Source organism: Leuciscus leuciscus, assembly GCF_965113295.1.
Source record: "Leuciscus leuciscus genome assembly, chromosome: 12".
Classification (NCBI taxonomy): domain Eukaryota; kingdom Metazoa; phylum Chordata; class Actinopteri; order Cypriniformes; family Leuciscidae; genus Leuciscus; species Leuciscus leuciscus.
In genome coordinates, this window is record NC_138736.1 from 41,248,975 (window position 1) to 41,275,086 (window position 26,112).

Sequence of the window (26,112 nt, forward strand, 5' to 3'; positions counted from 1 at the left end):
CGGCTGTGTTGTGTGTTTACCTGTGTCGGCTGTGTTGTGTGTTTACCTGTGTCGGCTGTGTTGTGTGTTTACCTGTGTCGGCTGTGTTGTGTTTACCTGTGTCGGCTGTGTTGTGTGTTTACCTGTGTCGGCTGTGTTGTGTAGTTACCTGTGTCAGCTGTGTCGTGTGTTTACCTGTGTCGGCTGTGTCGTGTAGTTACCTGTGTCGGCTGTGTCGTGTTGTTACCTGTGTCGGCTGTGTCGTGTTGTTACCTGTGTCGGCTGTGTCGTGTGTTTACCTGTGTCGGCTGTGTCGTGTGTTTACCTGTGTCGGATGTGTCGTGTGTTTACCTGTGTCGGATGTGTCGTGTGTTTACCTGTGTCGGCTGTGTCGTGTGTTTACCTGTGTCGGCTGTGTCGTGTGTTTACCTGTGTCGGCTGTGTCGTGTGTTTACCTGTGTCGGCTGTGTCGTGTGTTTACCTGTGTCGGCTGTGTCGTGTGTTTACCTGTGTCGGCTGTGTCGTGTGTTTACCTGTGTCGGCTGTGTTGTGTGTTTACCTGTGTCGGCTGTGTTGTGTGTTTACCTGTGTCGGCTGTGTTGTGTTTACCTGTGTCAGCTGTGTTGTGTGTTTACCTGTGTCAGCTGTGTTGTGTAGTTACCTGTGTCAGCTGTGTCGTGTGTTTACCTGTGTCAGCTGTGTTGTGTAGTTACCTGTGTCAGCTGTGTTGTGTGTTTACCTGTGTCAGCTGTGTTGTGTAGTTACCTGTGTCAGCTGTGTTGTGTGTTTACCTGTGTCAGCTGTGTTGTGTGTTTACCTGTGTCAGCTGTGTTGTCGATGCCTCGAGAGAAAAGAAAGTGCAGAGCGTGAAAGCACCAAAGTGACTGAAGGATTGCCGTAAAGCAGTATCTCTGGTCGTACAATGTGTATGACGTCATTGACATTTTGAAAGACTTTTTAAAGCAAATAAGTGACTCTAAAAAATCTAACACCCAGCAATGTGTAATTTCTTTGCATCCCCTTTTGAAAACAACATTCAAATTACTAGACAAAAAATGATATCCTGAGAAAAGTGGATTTTGAGGGGTATAGCGCCATAGACCTCCATTCATTCTACACAACCGGAAGTTTATTGAGTGGCACTTCTCCCCTCATTAGACTTTAGGCTTGTTGGACTTCATGCAGCTCTGCGCAGACCGATCGGCGGCTGACTTAAAGCAGTGCATGCCGGTTAGAAATTTTGTCCGACTTGATACAGCGCCGACGCCTGGTGACTGTGACGTATGCCATCAAAGTACCACGAGAGCAATTCGAGAGTAGCCGGAGAACTCAGCCAGCGCAGCTTCTCAAGAGCGGCTGCACTGGGCTGCAGGAGGGCTGATGACGACACAGCTGTTCCACGATTGGCCGGATTCACCGCATGACAACGATCACATGTGTTTCGTGTTTATTCGAACACCTTTAGTTCCCTTAAAGCTCTCAAATCAGTTTATTATAACAGGGAACACTCTTTTCATGTTGTTGTCATGTTATATTGTGTCATGTTTATCAAATTAAAACTGATTAAAAAACGTAGACTCCACTTCATTGATAGTAGCTTATGTTGAACTTTATTCTTGTTCAAACAGACGCTGTATGAAGCAGTACATAAAGTATTGAATGAAAATGTCTCTGAAACATCTGTGTATTATTTGGCAAATATTGCATTTATTTCACTGCAGCTGTGGTAAAGTATTATGCAAACACCACGTGAGCGGTCACTACGGGAACCAGAAAGTGTCCGACTTCACGTCTCTGTTTGCAGCTCCCGGCTACTCTCGCCGATCGGTTACATCCAGCCGCAGCCGATGTCGAACACACCTATTCTCTGGTGAAACGGACCGCGAGCTCAGATTTACCACATCCGAGTACGTGAGATGTCACGTGATGACGCCACGCCGCGGGTCACATGACTGACTCACCCGAAACCAAAACAGCACAGCAGAAATGTCAGTTCTTCATTCCACTTTTGTGTTCAGAGTATAAAACATGTCGATGTTTAAAGTGAATGTTATATGTTCTGTGCTGTTTGTGGTGTTTGGTGCCGCGCGTGCATTTCTGGGAAATGGAGATAAATTTCGACGAAAGGTGAGAATAAATGATTGAGATCAACCGAAAACAATGAACAAACTTCATACCGGTGCAACAACAAACAGCCTTTAAAAAGCTGCAAACACCCACATATAGACACTTTATAGAAAACTATGTTCTTATCCAGTCTTTGACCGTGGTGTTTATCACAGCTGTATATTTAGGCACATCTCTTACAAAAGCTGGTCATCATGTTCCTCTTTGTGTGTTTTTGAAAGGTTGGATCAGAACTAGAGAGTATTTCAGTTTAATAAGTGGCATGAAAATATATAAATAAATGAATTATGATATATGTGTTCTGTTTCATAAGACCTTTGAAACCCATAAACACTCAAGTACAACTGATTTAGTGTAATTTGAACATAATTCTACATTTACTATATGAATGTACTGTAAATGATTAATAATGATGACAAATCATTAATTTGAACTGGTTCTTTTCAGTGATTGAGTCAAACTATTATACAAAGCATTTACAGTCACAGAATTAGAGACATTTGACAATCAATAAATATCTTAAGTTTAACATAAATTTTTCATTGACAAGCGATAAACAGTATTTAACTAGATCAGAGCTGAGATATATGGTTTTATTTCTTATGGTGGAAGTTCAGATTGCTCTTCCAACATTTTCACTTTTCCCACCACAAAAACCTATACATGTCATGTGATTTCATATGTGTATTTTTTTTATTTTGCCATGATTCAACAAAATGTCATCTATGTTAGTCAGTTTGAAAACTTTACCTTGCTGATATACATAAATGTTACTGGTAGTCACTGTATGAAGAATGTTTGGGTGTAATATGTCACAGTTTAATTTATTTTACTCTCCTCACTTACAGAAATGAACTATAGTGTCCTGCACACACTAGTGAAAAAATATCAAAAATTATTGGTTTGACTATAAATCGTCTGAATTCACATCAATGATATTCAACACACACTCTGGAATGAATCTGACATCTCTATATAAAGGGTTTGTGATCAGTCTATGATACTGGTGTGATGAACACACTTCTCTGATGTCCTCAGGTGTCTGTAGAGCTGAACCCGGGTCTGAGTCCTCCCTCGTCTCTTCCTCCTGGAGTCGCTCTGGTTCATGCGCGAGGACTGGGACCCAACGACACGCTTCACTTCATGCTGTGTAATCTCGGAGCTCCAGCGCTTCTGCTGGTCCACACGAACAGCACAGAGTCAGCAGTGCAGGTCAACTGGCCTGTGTTCATCAACGGCAGTTCCTCAGGTAGCCTGAAGGTGGCGCCGGAGAGCAGCGTGACCTATAGCTCGGCACTCGTGTTCACCAGGGTGAGATGCAGTCAAGCCTCATTTCATGCATTATCAGGGAATTAAACCTATGACGTTTGCTGCTGTTCACTACAGGAACACTGTTAAAATGGGAATATGTGAACAAAAGACAAAATCTAGACTGTTATTAACCCTTAAACGCCTACCTCGAGTCTTTAGTGACCCGGGACGTCATTCACTACCCTCCTCCTCATTAATTTTTTTAAGTTAGACATCAACCTTCTTAGTATTCCTCAATCTATTCATAATAAACCATAAAAAATGTTTTATAAAAGAATGCCTGTTTTGCCATTCAGGTGTGTAACACCTGTATTTTTTTTCTGCACATCACTAGTTGAACCTTTAATGACTGAATAAGTGCAATTCACCTTTATTCCACAAGATGGCAATGCCTGATACACAATGATGGCATGGCGTTTCACTCATAGTTACTGCAGGCAGAAAACAAAAGAATAGGAAGCATCATCAGCAACACTTGAAATGGCTCAGCGATTTACTGCAAACACACTCTAATATTAGCATCACTGATGGTGGATCTGGTGAAGAAGCTGTCAGAGATCAAAATATTGATTTAAAGACGTTGAAAATGATAGTTTTGAGAATATGTTTGAGATGATGATGGTATAAAACACTCCTCCAAGCTCCAAAAGTTAACAAAATATGCTTTATTTTATTCTTCTGTAATTGTGACTCTAACATCAGGAGAGTTTTATATCATCAGGTCGAGATCCATTCATGTTAGATATATATATCCGGGTCGCTAAAGACCTGAATATGTAATAATGATTGGCGAAACATTCATGCTTTTAAGGGTTAAAAAGAGAAAGGAAACTGATAAACATGAACAAACCATGAGAACTGAAGGTGAGAGGTGAACACTGATGTGTGTGTGTCTCTCAGATATGGGAGTACGATGACGTCAACAACACCGCAGACCCCCAGAAGACAGCAGAGTCCAGTTTCTACTCTCCTTACGAGCTCCAGAACTTCATCTGGGCGGAGCTGAACGCCACCGTCAACCAGTCGGATCACATGATCACGTTATGCGGCCGAGAGAAAGCCGAGAGTTTCGTCAACGGCTCCCTCTGTCTGAGAGTAAGCAGAACTGCAGCAAACACATAACAGGATGAATATGGTCTTTTCATATTTCACTCTAGACTTGAAATACTGTGTATTGTGAAAAGCATTATACAAATAAACGTGAATTGAATTGAACTGAATCGAATATGAAGATGATTCATGTGTAAGAAAAATGAAGTGGACGTCGAAGATCTCAAAAATGACGTTCATTACAGCACAGCAGTGGTGAAGCACACCTTGAGTTCACCGGCATCAGAACGAACCCAGAACATCCGAATCTCAAACCTTTTATCCTGTTACAGTTTAACACTCGTAATGTAAATCAAGCTGCTCCTGTTGTACCAGCTGTGGTCTGTGTGTTGTTCATGAAGTCGAGACCCTATTGTCTGGGGCTGGGTATTAGATTCAGATGTTCCAATGCGATTCGATTTAGATTCACAAGCTCTCCATTCAATTCAATCCGATTTAGATTCACAAGCTCTCAATTTGATTCGATTTCAATTCACAAGCTCTTGATTCGATTTCAATTCACAAGCTCTCAATTCAATTCAATCCGATTTAGATTCACAAGCTCTCAATTCGATTCGATTTCAATTCACAAGCTCTTGATTCGATTCGATTCGATTTCAATTCACAAGCTCTCGATTCGATTCGATTTCAATTCACAAGCTCTCAATTCGATTCGATTTCAATTCACAAGCTCTCAATTCGATTCGATTTCAATTCACAAGCTCTCAATTCGATTCGATTTCAATTCACAAGCTCTCAATTCGATTCGATTTCAATTCACAAGCTCTCAATTCGATTCGATTTCAATTCACAAGCTCTCAATTCGATTCGATTTCAATTCACAAGCTCTCGATTCGATTTGATCCTAAATTCGATTTCGAATCCCGATTTGACTCAATGAATATAGATTTATAAAAAAGAACGGTGAACATAAGTTTACAAGTGGTTAATTAATAAAATAAATTAAGAGCCACAAACCTGTATATTAAACCTAGTTTTACTTTAGGAACAGGTAAAACAGAACCCAACTCTATATTTCAAATGCATACGATGAATAGACAGGATTTTGATGCAAGATGAAAAATTGATGCTGAAAGTTGGACGAGTCTGAAGAGTCGCACGCCTTGATCAAACAGGATCAGGTTATCTTATGTTTAAGATTAAACACACATATAATCTCACAGCATTAGTGTAACATGGAAGCCTATGAACAGTGGAGGAAAACTAACACTGGCTTCTGGGTGATAGATAAATAAATATGGAAATAAATCAATTCGTGGCTTTTGAGAATCGATTTTGAATCGACCACATTTTAAAGAACGATTAATCGAAACATCTATTTTTTTGCCCAGCCCTCCTTATCTGAGCTGGTTCTCTGTGTCCCTCACCCATTCCCATTCTACAATTGATGACCATTTGCTCAGGATGAGATAAACCCAAAGGGTGAAGAAACATTATAACTTCACCTCCGTCATCTCTATGATAATTAAGCCATTTTGAGGATGAGCTCATTCTGAAATATACAGTATTTTGGGGTGTAATCTGTGTGTATGCACTACAGTCTCTTACACACGTGTGTGTTGCTCTCGGTTCTCCTCAGCTGTCAGTGTTCGAGTCTGCGGGTCGTGATCGAGCGTGGCCGAGTCTCCTCCATAACTCTAACTCCTCTCAGCTCCACGTCTGGCTGGACGGAGTGACGCCGCGAGGAAACCACTCTCGCTTCCTCCTGGAGTTTCAGTCGGTCGGAGACTCCGGCTTCCAGGGGAGAGTTGATGTCCGCAGCTCCATAGATGATGAATACACTCCTTCTATCTTCAAGGTACAAACTTCAACAAACCAGGACATTTTCTCAGATTAGTAAACTCTACTGTATCACATATGTGACCCTGGACCACAAAACCAGTCACATGGGTACGTGATTTATGCATCACCTGAAAGCTGAATAAATAAGCTGTATGGTTTGTTAGGATAGGACAATATTTGGCTGAGATACAACTATTGAACATCTGGAATCTGAGGATGCAAAAAAATCTAAACATTGAGAAAATCTCCTTTAAAGTTGTTCATTAATGTCCTCGATTGTGCTGCATTCACTCACACAAACACATGTTTTATATATTTATGGTAGGAAATTTACTAAATATCTTCATGGAACATGATCTTTACTTTAATATCCTAATGATTTTTGGCATAAAAGAAAAATGGATCATTTTGACCCGTACACTGTATTGTTGGCTATTGCCACAGATATACCCGTGCGACTCGAGACTGGTGACGTGATCCAGGGTCATATATACTGCATTATTCCTAAGGCCTGTATCATATGATACATAAATAGGCCTGTAAATGATGAAATCTTTGGTGTCGCACACAATCTCCTCCAGTGGTTCTGTCTCTAGGGTGTGTAAGGTGTGTGTCCCGTACACCGCTGTAACTCGCTGCTTCACTACTGTAGTGCCATGCATCATTGAAGACATCAACTATAGTCACGACTGTTTCCCCAAACCATGTTGTCGCAAATTAGTCGTTCAATCCATAGAGTCAACCACGTTGTTTAATGATGTCAGGCAGGTTATGGAGTAATAATAACTACTGTTAATGAATCTGTTTGAGATCGAATTAACACTAGATGTTTTGATATAAATTACAGACATGCATCTGAGAAATATTCCTCATTTTCTCTGTTATTTTGCTTTATTTCCAGATTCAATCATAGGCTCATTCTTACATAGTAGAGCTCGTTCACACATACACACTCTTCAAAAACTTTGCTTTAAATCTCTTGACAAACTAAAAGACGTAAATGACATTTGTATGTATCCTTAATTAAAGACACAGGTTGAACTGAATGTCATCTTGCTTATTTTGCTCAAGATCAGGATTTATTGAGTCCACATGTCATGCAATCTAGAAACTCTTCTACTAACCACCACAGGTCAAGATCTGTTGCTCAAACACAACTCTGCGATGCTGTTTGCGAATGCTCGTTGGAACGATGGTTTTGGGAAACACACCTCTGGACATTTTCTCAGATTATTAAACCCTACTCAATCATATGTGATGCGTGAAGTCTTCACTTCAGAATTACATCACTTTTTGTCCATACAATCCACAACCCAACCGTCTCCATTGACTGTGTATTGTGTGAAGTTTCCTCCTCCTCGTCATCTCTGACTTATAACAAAAAACAAAACAGTGTCTAAAAGCTGCTGTGTGACGAGGTGTCCAGCAAACAAGCTAAACAACCCAAGAATAAGTGTTTATAAGGCAAAAAACAGCGTTTCAGGACACAGAAGTGGACACAGGCAACTGAGAGAGAGCAGCGTGTCATATTACTCTGAGAACTAGCTTACGCCGCTGAGGGGAACGTAATCAGCCACAGGATAGCTTAGCTTACAGGAATATAATATAGAAAACTGACATTTGGATATTACCAGTGATAAAATATTAACTGCACACATAATGTATTTTTAGTGCATACTGAGAGTCAGGATCCCACACCAGCCTGTGTCCACTTCTGTGTCCTGAAACGCTGGGGTCTTCAGCTTATAAACACTTATTCCTGGGTAGTTTAGCTTGTTTGCTGTACACCTCGTCACACAGCAGCTTTTAGACATTGTTTTGTGTTTTGTTATAAGTCATAAATGAGGAGGCAGAGCTTCACACAATACACACTCAATGGAGACGGTTGGGTTGTTTTCCCCGGTGTGGGCGTGGCCTAAATGTGCTCTGTCTCTATTGGCTGATCTCATGTGAGTGACAGGTTGCTCCGCCCCCATCATCAGAGAAGAGAAGAGATGCTGCGAGAGGAAGTTATCCTGAGATTACGGGCAACAATAATGATGTGCACTGATCAGTCATGTATAATGAAGACTGCAGTATGATGATGTGCTGTCTCTCCTGTCAGGTGTTCGACTGGGTCTCTCTCCCGCTGAACTCCAGCAGTGTGTGGGGTTTCTCCCAGTGGAAGCCCGTGGCGTACCGTAAACCCGAGCCTGTGTTTGAGGACGCTACGCCCTGCAGAAGCTCTCCTCTGGTGTCCGTGAGCCGGATCCCTCAGTCCGCTCTGGTCCAGGCCTTCTTCACACCCGAGGCTCAGACCCACGGGCTCAACATCAGCTTCGGGGTCGATAAAGACCCGGTGTTCTACAGCGACACCAAGTACATCAGCTGGTGAGAGGACTCTTACATTCAGTTCATCATCTAGACATCTACCTTCTACATATACTGGCTGATTAGATCTGTTAGGAAATAATGTTGTTATTTAAAAAATATATATATGTTTAAATATAAAACTAATATTAAATTGTTATTATTTTGATTGTAATTGTCTTTGATTAAACAAAATTGTTTTAATTGCTTTTGATTTTTTTATATTTGAATTGAAGATATTATAAAATATTATGTATTAAATATAAATATTCTGTTATTTTATTGATTGTAATTTTCTATTGGTTTCTTCATTTACTATTTACTCATACTTGTCGATTGCTATTATTAAAGGAATAATGAAATATTTAAAATATTACAATATTTATACATTATTATATATATATTACAAAAAAAAAAATATATATATATATTTAAATTGTAAATATTAAAATACTATATAATAATGAATATACAATTACTATAATTAATTGTAATTTTCTGTTGTTATTCATTTTTGGTTTTTAATAGACTTTTTTTTTTTTTGTACCATACTTGCCGATTATTATCTGTTATTAAATTATAAAATATTAAAACAATAGTTTAAAAACAAGGTTTTAGGTTTGCTTTTGAATATTTTAATTAAAAATATTATACATACTTCATATAAATTGTTATTTTATTGATTGTAATTTTCTATTAGTTCTTATTTTCTTTTCTTTTTTCGCATACTTGCCGATTAGTATCTGTTGTTGGGAAATATTACAAATATTTTTTAACTGTTCTTGAATATTTTTTTAAATATTTGACGATATAAAAATACTACATATTAAATAAATATTAAATTGTTATTTTATTGATTATCTTATCATGTGAAGTGATCTTAGACTGGTTTTACACTAATTGCAACTGTGATCAACTATAAAGCACATATTGTTACTATATATTATTTTTACCTTCTTTAGTAAATGTCTAGTTTGTTTCCAATACATGTTTAAATGGTTCACAAGTGAAGTAGGTTTCCTGAACACGCCCCCTGTCAGTCAAACAGATAGTCCCGCCCCCAAACTCACATGATTGGTGGAGTCAGAAGTTGACGAGCCACTCAAACAAACAGATCAATGTTCTGAACCAATGAGTGAATTATAGAGACTCTGAACAACAGCTTTAACACACATGAGATGAGCTGTAGCTCATATTACACACAGTATGAGAGTGTGTTTGAACAGTGTGTGTGTGATCTCTCTGCAGGACTGTGTTAATGGGCATGGGTGAACCTCCAGCCGACTCCTTCTCCACGTTAATCATTATCATCATCGCCGTTGGACTTGGCACTCCGCTGGCCATCATCATCATCGGTGGAGTGTTTGTTTGTGTCCGCAAGAGGATGACACGCTCCTCGATCTACGAGCCAATCAACTGAGACGTTAGGGTACAAGCCCCGCCCCAATGCACACACCGGCCAATCAGTGATGAGGTCACTGGCCCCTGATTGGACGGTTAGAATGATCACATGCACGTTACTGATGAACATTTGCACAGACAAACTCTCTCTGGAAAAGTGTTTTTGATTCAGACGTATCGGATTTTTTACACCTTTATACTTAAAACTGATTGGCCAGTAGATCACAGGACAAATCGAGTGATTATTTGATTTCATATTTTTTAGACATGATGCTTATTTGTTCTGTGTCCCATTATAATAATAATAATCCTGCGTGCATAATCAGTTATTTGCCCAATTTTAAAGCATACATTTGTCTTTATTCCTAAAATATATGCATGTGTTTTTGCTAAATGCCTTCCCAGACGGCAGTGATGGGTCTCAGGGATTCAGTGTGTCTCCTCATCAGGGGTTTGAGGAGAGCGCTTCTGCTTTCATGCACATTTGCATTTTGTAAACATTGATTTGCACCACATTTAAAAACACTGAAATCTTTCAGTTTTTGTTGCCGCCAGTTACTAATAAAAATGTAAATATGGATTTAAAACTGCAAGCGTTTCTCTCTCTCTCTCTCTATAAGCTCCTCCTCAACACTGATGGACTGAAGTGTAGTGTTCACTGCGGATCAATGATGTCTCAGACACCTGTCAATCAAACATCCAGTGCATCATTTATTCATAAACATACAGATGGAAACATCAGATTCGAGGACAGACATTAGTAAACATGAGGAATATGGCACAAATCAACAATCATAATCACAGCATGACATACACAACTGCATGATGCATGTCTGAAACATCAAAATACTTCACTGTAAAACTCTATTATCCAACATATCCGGGTTACAATTACATTCATTTCTAAAAGAGGCCTATTTTAGGAGCTTATGCTTTTACTCAGACACTGTTTTCATGCCTATTAAACACATATCCCTGTTATTTATTTCTTACATTCATTATTAAAAAGACATTTTTAAAACAATAATAAACCATGGAAAAATGTAAGACATCATAATTGTTTCTAAACCTTCACTTTCTAAAAGCAAAATATACTTGGTAACACTTTACTTGAAGCCTTAATGTATAATATATTATAAAGTTATTCATAACGTATAGCTTATAATGCATTATATATATGTCCATAAATACCTGTAACCAAAGTAAACATGCATTATAATATTGGTTGTTTGTCGTGTGTTTTAATGCTTTATACTTTCTAAAGGTGTGTTCAATAGAATAGAATGTATAATAATGTATTATAACAGTGGTTACAATCATTTAAGACCATACAGTGCATAATTCATGCATTAAAATACTTTTATAATGCCTTATATATATTATATATATTATATAAGGCTTTAAGTTACCATATATATTTTGTATTTCTTTCTTTTGATTTCAAGGTGAATGTGAATCAGGGTTTGTGAGATTCACTCGACTAGTAACTATTGAGGTCAGATCCTGAAAGGCCGAACCTCGAGGGGTTACAGCAGTTAAACAGGTTTCTTCATGACACAGATCCAGTTTCATCCCATTCTCAGTGCAAGAGAGAATCTTTCCCGAAGGATTCTCCCAGTCTTTCATCCTTCATTGTTTAAAAGTCTGGACGGACAATTTCAGTGATTATTCTGAATGCTGGACATCTGATTGGGTTCACCCCCACCACCTTAGCTTTGGGGGCGGGGCTGTGGTGGGCGGAGCCACGTCAAACACCGCCTCCGGTCCGCCCACAGAGCCGATGAAGTACAGGTTTGCTCCCAGAACAACGAGCAGAGGCAGGAATGAGAGGCCGAGTCCGAGCGCTCGAACGCTGCTGCCGAACGCCACACACACCCAGTAGATCAGTCTGAGGAGGAGCACAACATCAACAACACACTGATCCCAACGGGAGCGTTCAGTGAAACAGTGAAACAATGCTTTATCAACCACTTTTGTTCGGTTTCTATTTCAGAAAGTAACATGCATTGCGTACTCTTTGAAACTACTTTTGGAATATACAACGTAATATTCGTGTCACATTTTATTGAATTTATTTACTTAAAATCTCTCCCTTCCCTAAACCATGTAACAAATTAGTAATGTGATTATAGAGGATGGACTAAGGTTTTCCAAGAAACATGTAACATTTAAAAAAGATTTATTTCATGATTTATTTACTATTACTTACAAATACAGTTGAAAATGTTTCCCATCCCCAAATATATATGTAATGTTAACGTATAATTAGTTATGTAATTTTAGAGTATTGGAATAATGTAAATGTTACATTTAAGTCTTAAAAGTAACAGTTTTCCAAGTAAGAAACATGTAATATTTCTATTTATTGAATTTATTACTTACAAATACAGTTGAAAATGTCCAATGTAACGTAGAATTAGTAATGCGAGATTTAGAGTATTGCAATAATGTAAATGTTACATTTAAAAGACTTGAGTAACAGTTTCCCATTTTAAGAGTAACGTTGTTCCAATAATGTAAATGTTACATTTAAAAAAATCTTAAAAGTAACATTTTCCAAATTAAATGTAACACTGTTCAAATCATGTGAATGTAACATTTTAAAATTAAAAAGTAATTTTTTAATTTTATTTAAACGGAACAGTATTACAATGTAAATGTTACATTTAAAAGTAAAATTTTTCCACTTTAAACGTAAAAATTTTGCAAAAACTAAATGTTACATTTAAAATTCTTAAAAGTAACACTTTTCCAATTGAAAAGTAACATTATCTAAATAAAGTAAGTGTTACATTTTGCAAGTGTTAAGAGTAACGTCCCCAACACACACACACCTGCCGAACACGAAGACGATGGTGAGCAGCGGCACCAGTTTGAGCAGGTCCTGTCGGGCGTATGTTGCCATGACAGCGAGCTGGAGGAAGAAGAGCAGGTAAAGGTGGAGCGAGTCTCGAACGAAGTGTCCGTGAACGACGACCTCGCGACTCTCCCACATCCCGTCGAACAGAGGCTTCGGCGTCCCGAACCTCAGCCGGGACACGCCCTGAACCAGCACACCTACAGCAGAGAGACCACGCTTATTACTGAACACTTATTATTAATACTTTCATATACAGTCAAACCATAAACTATTCACACACCAGATATCATTTTTTATATTACTTCACAAGTGTGTGCAGGACCCTATAGTTCACTTCTGTAAGTGAGGAGAGAAAAATAAAGTAAACTGTGACATATTATACCCAATAATTCTTCATACAGTGACTACCAGTGACATTGATACAAAATTTGGGGCCAGAAATGATTGGGACACTTTGAGCTGATCATGTTTTGCTGAAGTGTTTTGTCTTTAATTGCTAATGCTCTTTTTACACACAGACTGAACACAATGAAGCATTGCTTGGTGATTGGTTGAGCTAAACTGGTATTATCTAATTGTGTAGTTAAATTTAACAACTGACAGATATTCAACATAATTCATGTGTGAGACAGTCTAACAGAAGGACGGACAAAACCAGTCAAATATCAACTGAGTTCTGCTCATATTTTATCACCATTGTCTAAACTATAGAGAATAAACTGTGATGATGTGAGAAAAGTTGAAGGTGTCTGAACATATGTTGGTTTGACTGTATGTGTTTTACACACCAGCACACCCACAACAGAGAGAGACCACTGATTATTGATACTTTGAATGGTTGTGTGTGTATATGTTTTATAGATCCTCACCCAGCACGATGGGAACGCTGGCGAAAAACGCACAGCGCAGTGTGTAGACCAGCCTGAGGGGGGTGCTGTCGAGCGGAGGGGTGTCGAAGGGGAGGAGCTTGTAACCGGCCCACGTTAGTAACGGGAACATGAGCGCGGCAGCCGTTACACACACACACATCCGCACAACCTCCACACAACTGCTGTCTGAACACACAAACACAGAGCCGTTACACACACACACACACACACACACATCCGCACAACCTCCACACAACTGCTGTCTGAACACACAAACACAGAGCCGTTACACACACACACACACACACATCCGCACAACCTCCACACAACTGCTGTCTGAACACACAAACACAGAGCCGTTACACACACACACACACACACACACATCCGCACAACCTCCACACAACTGCTGTCTGAACACACAAACACAGAGATCATGTTCAGAACAAGCACTCATCAAATCAGCTCTTTAACTTTTGAGCTGTTCGCCAAAAAGTGCATTATACAATACGCTATCCCACAATGCAATGCACTCTACTTCACCCAGGGTTATTAGCATTAACTTAAACTAAAACCATTAAAAAAAATATTTGTTGCTTGAAATAAAAATAAATGTTAATTGAAATTATAATATAAAAAAACACATTTAAAAAAGTTACTTGAAATAAAATAAACGTGAACTGAAATCAAATTTTTTTTGAAAAAAAAACATTTTTGTTATTTGAATTAAATATATATTTTAATTGAAATAGTAATATAAAAAACGTACTTGTAAATTTATCTCTAAAATTGCATCTCGCGACACTGACATCTTTTCTCATGCAATTGCGACTTTATAACACGCAACCCAACAGAATTGCACGTTCATGCGAGATGTTTACCTTCAGGTTTGTCTATCTGGTGGATCCAGGCCGGCTGGAAGACCTGAGGAGGGTTAGTGATCAAGTTCTGCTCATCCATCGGGATCTTCTCCATCGGGATCTTCTCCATCGGGATCTTCTCCATCGGGATCTTCTCCATCGGGATCTTCTCCATCGGGATCTCCTGCATCGGGATCTTCTCCATCGGGATCTTCTCCATCAGGATCTCCTGCATCGGGATCTCCTGCATCGGGATCTTCTCCATCGGGATCTCCTGCATCGGGATGTCCGGGATCTGTGTGTGTTCCCGTCCCGTCGACTGCAGGATCATCACGTTCGGTGTGAACGCTTTCACCAGCTGATCATCTTCATCATCATCATCTTCCTCCTCATCGTCAGCATCGTTCTCCGCCGTCTCCATCCAGGCGTCTGGTTCCTCCAGATCTTCTGTGCTCTCCGTCCTGCTGTCGGATCCGTCGGATCGGGTCAGGTCAGGGATCAGAGGGTTGATCTCGTCAGATGTTTCAGGACTGAAGACCAGCACCTCCGTCATGTTGATCTGTGTGTGTGTGTGTGTGTGTGTGTGTGTGTGTGTGTGTGTGTGTGTGTGTGTGTGTGTTTATGAGCTGAACTGCTGCTCTGCAATCATCTCTGAAACTACAGAGCGATGAAACTCAAATAGAGAGTTCAGGAGAAACAAAGAGTTCAGGAGGAATATAAAGGTTGCACATTTCCACTGACAGACTCCAAAACACACACACACACACTCTCTCTCTCTCTCTCTCTCTCTCTCTCTCTCTCACACACACACACACACACGCACAGAGTGAAGTGTAATATTGTGGAGATAAGAGTGAATTACAGTAACTAACACTAGTGAGTAATGCCGGAGTAATGCAGTTCCACCAGTTTAACATGAACTCTCGGAAACGAACAAACACAGCAGAAATAAACACAACACTAACCAACACGCATTCACTGTTTCATTTCAAGCAAATACAACAACAAACTCTTCCTAAAACGCATAATAATAGGAAAACACCAACTCTGACTAAGATTATCTCACATGAAACTTGTCTGAGAACGAAAGTAAAATGCTGTTGTTTCTTACCTGACACTCCACTGAGAAGAACACCATGAATGTATATGGAATATTATACGTGATAAGAACAGATGAGTGTGAGGCTCTACCGTGATCGCTGTAATCGGGCACGCGCACAGGTGTGACGGTCAGTCCCGAGTCCACAGGTAAATCATTCTCTCGCGGTGTCACGTGACTCTCGGCGACGCCTACAATACACACATCTCGCTCTGAGTGAACTAAAGAAGTGCATGTGTGAAGTTTACGTTTTATATGGGGTTTACTTAAAATGTTGCCAGATTTAATTAATTGATCGTGTAAAAAATGTAGTTTTCTGATGTATGAAGTCAGCTGATAACAGTCGCTGTTTAGTGCACTAATATAGATTAAATCCTGCTTTTTCTGAACTAAAGCTCATCGGTACAGTATTTGTGTCTAACTTCTTTCTGTTTAACTAATAGTTAAACTAGCATATGATTATAAAACATTTTGAGATACAGGAAATCCATACTTTTAAGAACATAACCTGAGCGGTGTTGTTTACTAAAGGGATAAATATTGGAGGGCATACATTGATCATAAGTCAGTTAGCTGACGATACTTGTCTTTTTCTTAAAAATGATTCTTAAGTTTCTGCTGCTTTAAATGAATTTAATCTTTTCTCCAAGGCTTCAGGTTTAGTAGTAAATTCTAACAAAAGTGAAATTCTAAATATACATGATTCAAATAAAAATTCTGTTGTTGGTATTAAAGTTAAATGTCATGTAAAATATCTAGGGGTTGATATCCGCAGATCTGACTCAGACCGTCTCCATCACAATTTTCAGCCAAGGCTAGATAATATTAAAAAAAATATGTTGCTGGCTGCAGAGAGACTTGACTATTTATGGGAGAGTCCAGCTGACAAAAGCTGAGGGTATATCTGTTGATCAGCTATCAAAACTATTAACTCTCTGCTATTCCGCTTTATTTGGAAGAATAAGACAGAATGTGTTCAAAGGAAATCTATAACTAGGAATCATAAGGAGGGTCTTAACGCGTTAGATTTTAAAACCATTAACCAGACTTTCAGAATTAACAGGATTAAGAGCTGTTTATCTAATGATGAGTTACCCTGGTTTTGGATCCCTAACCTAATATTCAAGTGTTGTGGTGGCCTTACATTTTTATTATCCTGTAGTTTTAAGTGTAGTAAATTACCTACTAAACTCTTACATTTTCATAAACAGGCCCTAGAATCCTGGAAGATTGCTTTTAAACATAATTTCTCCCCGCACACATGTATTATTTGGAACAATGAAAATATATTGTCTGGTAACAAATCACTTTTTTTCATTGAATGGGAGAATCAAAATATTTGTTTTGTTTCTGATTTCTTCAATGCTCAGGGAGACCTTTTTTCTTTTCCTGATTTTGTGTCTTTAAAAGGTGCAACAATCTCATCAAGAGATATTATAATAAAGTGATTAAAAGTATCCCTGTCAGCTTAAAAAATTTTGTTTAAAGCACATTTATGTTATGGCTGTGTAAACAACCATTCTCCTACACTTGCATTTAATGGAGTTTATATATTAGATAAAAAATGCAATAAGGTCTTTATCTTCAGCTCCAGGACGCCCCTCTAAAGCACAGTCTAAATGGAGGATCTGTTATCTGGACTCTGACTTGAATAACTTATGAACCTTCTCCTCACAGACTTTTTATTCCAAGTAAAATCAAAGAACTCCATTTTAAAATTGTTCACAGATACTACCCTTGTAACTTATTCTTAAGTAGGTTTTTTGAGAATATAACTTCATTGTGTTCATTTTGTAATACTGATGAAGAATCTATTCTACATTTGTTGTGTCATTGCCCATTCTCAAAATCTTTTTGGTCAGAAGTTACCGTGCTAATTTCTTCCTGTTGTAACAAAATGATGGAAATCACAGAAGCTATATCATCTTCCTGTCAGACTTTCACTCTAATGTCAACAATCTTGAACATACTGTATTATTGCTTTGTCTTCTGGGTAGATTTCACATTCATAAAGCCAGAACCATTCAATGTAAACCTAATTTTAGAATGTTTTCATCTGATGTAAAATCTGTGTCCAAACCTTTGAATTCAAAGGCTTCTAAAACATTTAACATTCTTGAATCTGTGTTGTAAGGTATCTGTTGTGATGATATACCATGATGATTTATGTTGCCCGTATATCTACATGTGATATTGTCCGTATCCCCCCTTATTAATTTTCAAGTACTGTAATATTTTTGATTTGCAATAAAAAAATTAAAATAAATATGTTGTTTACTAAGCGCTGCACATGTGTGCGAGTCAGGCGCAGTGAAACCAAACTACCCCTCAGCTGATCGACAGCTCCCTCGGCCAATCACAATGCTTCATGCGCCGCAACAGCCAATCAGGATGGAGGATTGCCAGGAGGACGCGTGCACACACGCGGAAGTTCGTCTGTACCTGCGAATGTGTGTTTTCCGAGCGCATCATTATGTTCACTTTCACTAAACTAATGATTAAGATGTTTTAATATTTAAAGGGCAACATGAGCGGTATGTGCAGGGAGGTAGTTACACTCCAGCTGGGACATTATTCCAACTTTGTCGGGACACATTGGTGGAATTTACAGGTGAGGATGTTTAATAACGGATCCATGATACGAGGCTGAAGAAACCTGGCATCACTGTGAAAAGAAATGAAACAAAATGTCAGAAACAACCTGACAGCTTCTAGCTCTGTTTGAAGGAGATTACGTATTCATTTTTGATTTTACAGCAATAACTGTAGCAAGTACACTTATAAAAAGTGGTATGATTTTGTGCATTGTCATGGTGGTAGTGTTTATGAACATGTAATACCTTGATGTACTTTGAAATACCATGTAAATATGGTAATTATTCAGTACCCTGGTTTAAAGGTTTCATAAACACTTTTTGTTATTTTGGTTGAAGCTCTCTTCACATCCTGATAGTGGTCCAAATATTAAATAACCTGTCTGTGGAAGTCTCAGGACCAGAAAATGTTCGACCAATCATTGCATTCGGTCCGAGTGCACTGATTGGATGTCCTACCTGCCTGTCAACATATGTATTTCCATACCTTGGAGGAGGCGTGGCTCTGAAACCTTTAAAATCACCATGAAATCAAAATGGACTTTTCTTATTTTATTTCATTATTTATTCTAAATGATTTATCCGTGCACATTATTGTTTATTAAAGTCCCCCTGTGGTGTAAATCCAGCTTTTAATATTGTTTAGCCTGTATGTCTATGTGGTGTTTTTAATACGCTTTAAGACAAACCATGTGTAACTTCATAAGTCGACACCATTGCTGAGTATTTCCTCCTTAAAACTGCAGTGAACCAAAGACAGTCTCAAACACACGCTTTGAAATCGCTGGTGTTTCTGACGTCACAAACTACCTTGTAACCAATCAGATCAACCAGTGGATCTCTGAGCTGAGTGAGTGAGTGGAGGCGGGGCTCATTTGCATATTCATAGACCCGCATATACTAAATGTGGCAAGGGTGTCGAGTTACATTCAAGATATTTTAAGGCATTTTTTCATGTAATTTTGGTGAGTTTTAAAGGATAACATTATTGACCACTGGGGGACTTTAAATTCATGACTTTAAAGTACCATGTTAAAGCCATCTGAAACAGTCTCAGTAAAGCGTGTGTGTGTGTGTGTGTGTGTGTGTGTGTGTGTGTGTGTGTGTGTGTGTGTGTGTGTGTGTGTGTGTGTGTGTGTGTAGGATGCGGGTCTGGTTTATGACGCGGTGGAGCCGGCGGGTGAGCTTCAGAGTGACGTGATGTTCAGAGAGGGTCGAACACTGGGTGGTCATGTGACATACACACCTCGACTCATCGCCATGGACCTCAAAGGTACCGGAGTCTGATCCTGAGGAACAAATCAGATTTATAAATGCAGAAAATATTCTTAAGCATACAAAATGTTTTCGCTTGAACACCAGTAATTCAATTATGGAAGCTTGTTTCCACACAGAATAAAAAATAAATAGGTAATTGTGACACTTTATAGTCAGAATTGCGTGATAAAGTCACAATTGTGTGTTGAATTGCGTGATATAGTCACAGTTGTGTGTTATATAGTCAGAATTCTGAGAAATAAAAAGTGTGTAAAAAGAGAAATGTAAAAAGTCACAATTATCTTTTAAAATGTTTTATTCTGTGGCGGAGACAAGCTTCCATATTAAATGAATCCAACATCATTAATGAAAATGTAAAGATACATAGTCAATTATAAAATGAATAAGCAAAAGAACAATATTTAATTGCTTTGTGATAATTACATCACTGAAATTAATTCATTAATTATATTATTGCATTTTGATGATGACATTAGCTTTGCTTCCATCTACTTATTTTAATGCACAGTTTGGGATATTGCATAAAAAACCCTGGATGGAAACGCAAACACCAATAATGATGGTTGGATTATGTAATTTGTGTTGTTGTGTGTGATGTGTGTGTTGTTGATGTGTGTGATGTGTGTGTCAAGTCAAGTCAAGTTTATTTGTATAGCGCTTTTCACAATACAGATTGTATCAAAGCAGCTTCACAGTATTAGATTAAAATAATACAACAAAGTTTGTTTCAAGAGGAATTTATTGATTGATAAAATTAAATTAAATATCCCCAAAATATCCCCAACTCAGCAAGCCAAAGGCTTGATGTGTGTGATGTGTGTGTTGTGTTGTTGATGTGTGTGATGTGTGTGTTGTGTTGTTGATGTGTGTGATGTGTGTGTTGTGTTGTTGATGTGTGTGTTGTGTTGTTGATGTGTGTGATGTGTGTGTTGTGTTGTTGATGTGTGTGATGTGTGTGTTGTGTTGTTGATGTGTGTGTTGTGGTGTTGTTGATGTGTGTGATGTGTGTGTTGTGTGGTTGATGTGTGTGATGTGTGTGTTGTGTTGTTGATGTGTGTGTTGTGGTGTTGTTGATGTGTGTGATGTGTGTGTTGAGTTGTTGATGTGTGTGTTGTGTTGTTGATGTGTGTGATGTGTGTGTTGTGTTGTTGATGTGTGTGTTGTGTTGTTGATGTGTGTGATGTGTGTGTTGTGTTGTTGATGTGTGTGTTGTGTTGTTGATGTGTGTGATGTGTGTGTTGTGTTGTTGATGTGTGTGTTGTGTTGTTGATGTGTGTGATGTGTGTGTTGTGTTGTTGATGTGTGTGTTGTGTTGTTGATGTGTGTGATGTGTGTGTTGTGTTGTTGATGTGTGTGATGTGTGTGTTGTGTTGTTGATGTGTGTGTTGTGGTGTTGTTGATGTGTGTGATGTGTGTGTTGTGTGGTTGATGTGTGTGATGTGTGTGTTGTGTTGTTGATGTGTGTGTTGTGGTGTTGTTGATGTGTGTGATGTGTGTGTTGAGTTGTTGATGTGTGTGGTTGATGTGTGTGATGTGTGTGTTGTGTTGTTGATGTGTGTGATGTGTGTGTTGATCAGGAAGTCTTCAGACGCTGAGGAAGCAGGGCAGTCTGTACGACACGGAGAATGAAAACACCACCTTCACATGGTAAAACACACACTCTTCACGGTTGCTGTGTGTGTGTATGTGGAGTCTGATTAAAAGCTGGATGTGTTTCTCTTAGGAAAGGAGAGATTATGACCCACAAAGAAAGTCCTCCCACCAAAAACCCTTTCCTACAGGATCTCGACAATATAGACGTGAGTGTGAGTGTGTGTAACTCAGCAGGGTTTCTGAAAGCATGTAATATCTGAGAGTGACTCTTCTCTCTGTGTGTGTGTGTGTGTGTGTGTGTGTGTGTGTGTGTGTGTGTGTGTGTGTGTGTGTGTGTGTGTGTGTGTGTAGACGGGAGGTTCACCAGCAGATCCAGGGTTCACGTGTCCTCCCTCTGCAGTGGATCGCTGCTCAGGTGTGTATCAGCTCACAATGAACCGTTCAATGGCTTGATTTGTGTTCCGGCTCTTATTATGAACATTTACATTTGGCAGATGCTTTTATCCAGTGACTTGCTCTGCATTGAAGGTGTGTGTATTATCAGTTCATGCATTCCCTGGGAATCAGACCCATGATGCAAGATTATTATCATTAGCTAAAACCATTCGTTTTTGTTACTTGAAACAAAATAAATGCTTATTTAAATAAAAAATAAATAAATAAATTTGTAAAAAATTACATTTTTGCTAAGGCAACATTTCTCAGTTTAGTTTAGTTTAATTTGATGTACTAAAATAACTAAAACTGAAACTAATAAATACAATTAATAAAAACTGTATTGACAAAAACTAATAAAAATGGAAAAAAAAATTACTAAAGCATCAACTAGAATTATAGTGAGAACAGGAAATGTAAAAATAAAATAAAATTCAGACTTGAAGTACTAAAATAGCTTAAACTAATACAATTAATAAAAAATAATTAGACATATTTAAAAAAATAAAACTAATAAAAATGTCAAACTCAGCCAAATTATTAAGACTTTAACTAAATGTATAGTGAAAAAATATAATAAAATAATTGAATTAACTTGAAGTACTTAAATAAAACTAAAAAATAAAATACATTAATAAAAAATACATTTAAAAGAAATTAAAATAACTAATAATTAAAGAAAAACAAATTTCTATTTACGTTAATTAGAATTACAGTAAAAACAGAAAATATATAAATAAAATCTAATTCAGACTTGAAGTACTAAAATAAAGTAATAAAATGAATACAAACTTATTAGACATATTTTTAAAAATATAAAACTAATAAAAATAACAAACACAACAAAATTACTAAAACAAAAAATAATAGTGAAAACAGAAAATATAATAAAATCTAATTCAAAATATGAACATAAGCTATAATAGAAAAGTAATGCTACTTAAATAACTGGCTTGATGTTTCTCTACAGGAATGAAAAATTCATGCTTGTTATTTTACAAAAAATTATCATAATATTTTTCATTAAAATATAATAACCCCTTTCATCTGACATCATCAATCCCTCTTATTTCTTTCCATCGATCCAAAAAATAACTCATCCTACATTTTCTGTTCTCATTTAATATCCCGCTTCACTTATATCTCATTACTAAAGCAAAACAGCTTCTCGAAGGGATGAATTAATGTTTTCTGCATATGTTTTACAGTACGTGTTTACTCTGTATTGCCCAGCCCTAACTGTAGGAATAATGTGTGTTTTCCTGAAGGATCGAGCGTTGCCATGGCGACGGTGAACAGCAGTCTGGAGCGGATACAGAAATCCTATAGGCTGGAGGGAAGCGTGAGGGTGTGGTCAGATTTCCTGAGGATCCATCTTCACCCGCGCACCATCTCCGTCATTAACCAGTACAACCATGACGGGTGAGTGATTGACCCTTCGCAGGGAGTTTGATTGACAGGCGATCTGACCTATCATTATACGCCATCTGCCATTTTTATCCAACAAAGCGGTCAGGAGAGTTAGTAGATTAACATTGGAGGATTTGAACTTGAGAAACGGAGTGTGCTGACGTCTTTCCACGGTTAAAACAACATTCTGATGTTCATTCATGTTTATTTGATGCTATAAATGAACTAGAAGGAAGAGATGATCTGTTCACGAGCCGCTTTAACTGAGCGATCTGTCAGACACACTAAAGACACACAAAACGCAATTTATTGTTTAAAGGGTTAGTTCACCCAAAAATGAAAATTCTGCTAGTAATTACTCACCCTCATGTTGTTCCAACCCCGTAAGACCTTCGTTCATCTTCAGAACACAAATTAAGATATTTTTGATTAAATCTGAGAGCTGGATCACTCCTCCATAGGCTTCTAAGACATTATAACTTGCTGGCCCAGAAAATGTATTAAAGACATTGTTAATATAGTCCAAGTGACTCCAGTGGCTCAATCTTAAGTTTATAAAGCGACGAGAATACTTTTTGTGCGCAAAAAACAAAACAAAAATAACGACTTTATTCCACTATTCATTTCCTTCTCTCTGGGCCTCGAGTTTTTTCACGTAGTGTAACTGCGCAGCGCGTCTGTGTTATACGCCACACGCATCACACACATGACCAGCGTCGGCCAATAGTGAGCCTACGTGTGACGTACAACACAGACGCTCTGTGCAGTTACACTACGTGAAAAAACTCGAGGCCCAGAGAGAAGGAAATGAATAGTGGAATAAAGTCGTTATTTTTGTTTTGTTTTTTGCGCACAAAAAGTATTCTCGTCGCTTTATAAACTTAAGATTGAGCCACTGGAGTCACTTGGACTATATTAACAATGTCTTTAATACATTTTCTGGGCCAGCAAGTTATAATGTCATAGAAGCCTATGGAGGAGTGATCCAACTCTCAGATTTAATCAAAAATATCTTAATTTGTGTTCTGAAGATGAACGAAGGTCTTACGGGGTTGGAACAACATGAGGGAGAGTAATTACTGACAGAATTTTCATTTTTGGGTGAACTAACCCTTTAAATTTCTTTAAAAAAATGACCAAATTTGAAACAAGACTTTGTTTCATTATAAAGTAAGCTGGTCTTTCCGGTCTGTCAGTTTCTCTGCTCCGCAATGTGTGTTTCACTGCGTGAGAACATGGTGTGTGTGAGAGAGGCGTGGCTTGTGGGACATAGCAACAGTAACTAAAATCTTTGCGATGGTCAATCGATGGTCAATTCAATGACTGATGCTTCACATTACTGAAAACCACTTTGCATTCAGAAGTTCAAGAACCAAGAATTTTTTACATGAGACATGAAAGATTTCACCTTCTGATGTTCAGTGATGTTCTGTGATGTTCAGTGATGTTCAGTGATGTTCAGTGATGTCTGTTTGCTGCTGTAACTCGTAGTGAAGAGGAAGAGATGATGGTTCACGAGTCGCTTGAACTGAGGCGCTGAATTTGTTTCATATCAAAAGTAACAAAGCACAACGTTTATTGCGATTGTTGAATGGAAGGCGCTAGAACTGCACAATTCTGGAATAATTAAGAATCACGATTTATTTTTTTTGTTTAAAATATAGATCACGATTCTCCCATGATTCTTAAAAGACGACTAAACTAAATAACATTAACAGTAACATAATAGTACATTTTGATATACAGTATACCACGCCATAACACATCAGTATTTTAGCTATTTAGCTTAGACTTAGACTAAGGGCGCTTTCACACTAGCACTTGATTTGTGATTTCAAAAGGCGATTTGCTCTATTGTGGTCACTACTGTAGACATCAGTGTGTATATCTGAACTATACACTTTTATCCCAGTACTTCTGTGATAATCTGAATGATTGAAACACAGAAATAATGAAACTGTGTTTGAAAAGACTGTTTGTGAAACTGTTTCATATCTAAACATGACAACGGCTCTCTCTGGCTCAGATCTGAATCAGTGTGATCGGACAAAGGTTTAATAGACACAGAGCCGAATCGCTGTCATTTAGTAAGATGATCACATGGGTGTTTGAATCGAGATCGCAATCTTTTAACGATTAATCGTTCAGTTCTAGAAGAAACGCTATAAATAGACACTGACATAATTCAAATGCGTTATCGAAGAAGCACTAAATTAATTAGTTATGATAAAACGTTTTGGTTGAATATTTTTGGATGGTGAAACTACTCTTGAGTGATGTGTGTGTGTGTGTGTGTGTGTGTGTGTGTGTGTGTGTGTGTGTGTGTGTGTGTGTGTGTGTGTGTGTGTGTGTGTGTGTGTGTGTGTGTGTTCAGTGAATCTGAGCGTCTGGAAGCGTTCGGCCAGGGGGAGGCGCTCTTACAGGGTCCAGTGCTGGAGGATCTGGAGGATCGACTGCACTTCTTCGTGGAGGAGTGTGACTATCTGCAGGTAACACACACACACACACACACACACACACACATCAGTCTCTACTAAAGAACACTAGGGGAATCTCAGGAAACCTGTCAGCTCAAAATCAAGTCCCTCTGTAGTCAATAAATGTATTTCTTAAAACTCATCTTTAATCACCAAAATGACAAAATTCCCTTGAAAAAAATGTCTTCATGCCTTAAAATATCTTGAATGTAACTCGACACCATTGGCTCATTTAGTATGCGCGGTTCTATGAATATGCAAATGAGCCCCGCCTCCACTCACTCACTCAGCTCAGAGATCCACTGGTTGACGATCACACGTTGATCTGATTGGTTACAAGGTAGTTTGTGACGTCAGAAACACCAGCGATTTCAAAGCGTGTTTTTGAGACTGAATTTACACATGGTTTGTGTTAAAGCATATTAAAAACACCACATAGACATATAAACAACATTAAAAGCTGGATTTTCACCACAGGGGTCATGTGACCTGAGTGTGGTGTTGAGATTTATGAAGCCCCTGGCATTAATAGAAATATGAGATGTTTGGCTATTTTTTAATATCAGCATCAGCCAAAG

General features: G+C 38.3%; 3 protein-coding genes across 3 annotated transcripts in view; 2 read left to right on the top strand and 1 right to left on the bottom strand.

The window, feature by feature from the left end:
* The first annotated feature begins 1,910 nt into the window (after positions 1-1,910).
* LOC309511359 (glycosylated lysosomal membrane protein-like) lies at positions 1,911-10,646 on the top strand. The gene is made up of 6 exons (XM_082186553.1): positions 1,911-2,106; positions 3,145-3,417; positions 4,318-4,512; positions 6,107-6,325; positions 8,414-8,679; positions 9,907-10,646. Exons 1-6 carry the CDS (start codon positions 2,008-2,010, stop codon positions 10,076-10,078), a joined length of 1,224 nt encoding a protein of 407 aa, XP_082042679.1. The 5' UTR covers positions 1,911-2,007; the 3' UTR covers positions 10,079-10,646.
* A 100-nt stretch (positions 10,647-10,746) lies between these two features.
* On the bottom strand, positions 10,747-16,264 carry tmem79a (transmembrane protein 79a). Its single transcript, XM_082186561.1, has 5 exons — positions 15,760-16,264; positions 14,670-15,305; positions 13,789-13,974; positions 12,894-13,116; positions 10,747-11,947 (listed from the first exon to the last, which is right to left on the bottom strand). Exons 2-5 carry the CDS (start codon positions 15,199-15,201, stop codon positions 11,755-11,757), a joined length of 1,134 nt encoding a protein of 377 aa, XP_082042687.1. The 5' UTR covers positions 15,202-15,305; positions 15,760-16,264; the 3' UTR covers positions 10,747-11,754.
* Positions 16,265-18,156: 1,892 nt separating this feature from the next.
* msto1 (misato mitochondrial distribution and morphology regulator 1) overlaps positions 18,157-26,112 on the top strand; it is an 18,307-nt gene continuing 10,351 nt past the window's right edge. The window contains exons 1-7 of the mRNA XM_082186534.1: positions 18,157-18,358; positions 19,485-19,614; positions 21,197-21,266; positions 21,343-21,418; positions 21,564-21,627; positions 22,916-23,069; positions 25,432-25,546. Coding sequence (XP_082042660.1) covers positions 18,275-18,358; positions 19,485-19,614; positions 21,197-21,266; positions 21,343-21,418; positions 21,564-21,627; positions 22,916-23,069; positions 25,432-25,546 — 693 coding nt within the window. The 5' untranslated portion in view covers positions 18,157-18,274. The remainder of the gene's footprint in view (positions 18,359-19,484; positions 19,615-21,196; positions 21,267-21,342; positions 21,419-21,563; positions 21,628-22,915; positions 23,070-25,431; positions 25,547-26,112) is intronic.

What these genes read in the sequence shown, in the direction of transcription:
- LOC309511359 (XM_082186553.1), top strand. Translation starts at nt 2,008, where the DNA reads ATGTCGATGTTTAAAGTGAATGTTATATGTTCTGTGCTGTTTGTGGTG. An exon ending in GAGATAAATTTCGACGAAAG is followed by an intron (nt 2,107 to 3,144) that starts GTGAGAATAAAT and finishes TGATGTCCTCAG; the next exon opens with GTGTCTGTAGAGCTGAACCC. An exon ending in ACGGCTCCCTCTGTCTGAGA is followed by an intron (nt 4,513 to 6,106) that starts GTAAGCAGAACT and finishes GGTTCTCCTCAG; the next exon opens with CTGTCAGTGTTCGAGTCTGC.
- tmem79a (XM_082186561.1), bottom strand. Translation starts at nt 15,201, where the DNA reads ATGACGGAGGTGCTGGTCTTCAGTCCTGAAACATCTGACGAGATCAAC. An exon ending in CAGCGTTCCCATCGTGCTGG is followed by an intron (nt 13,117 to 13,788) that starts GTGAGGATCTAT and finishes TCTCTGCTGTAG; the next exon opens with GTGTGCTGGTTCAGGGCGTG. An exon ending in ATCGTCTTCGTGTTCGGCAG is followed by an intron (nt 11,948 to 12,893) that starts GTGTGTGTGTGT and finishes GCTCCTCCTCAG; the next exon opens with ACTGATCTACTGGGTGTGTG.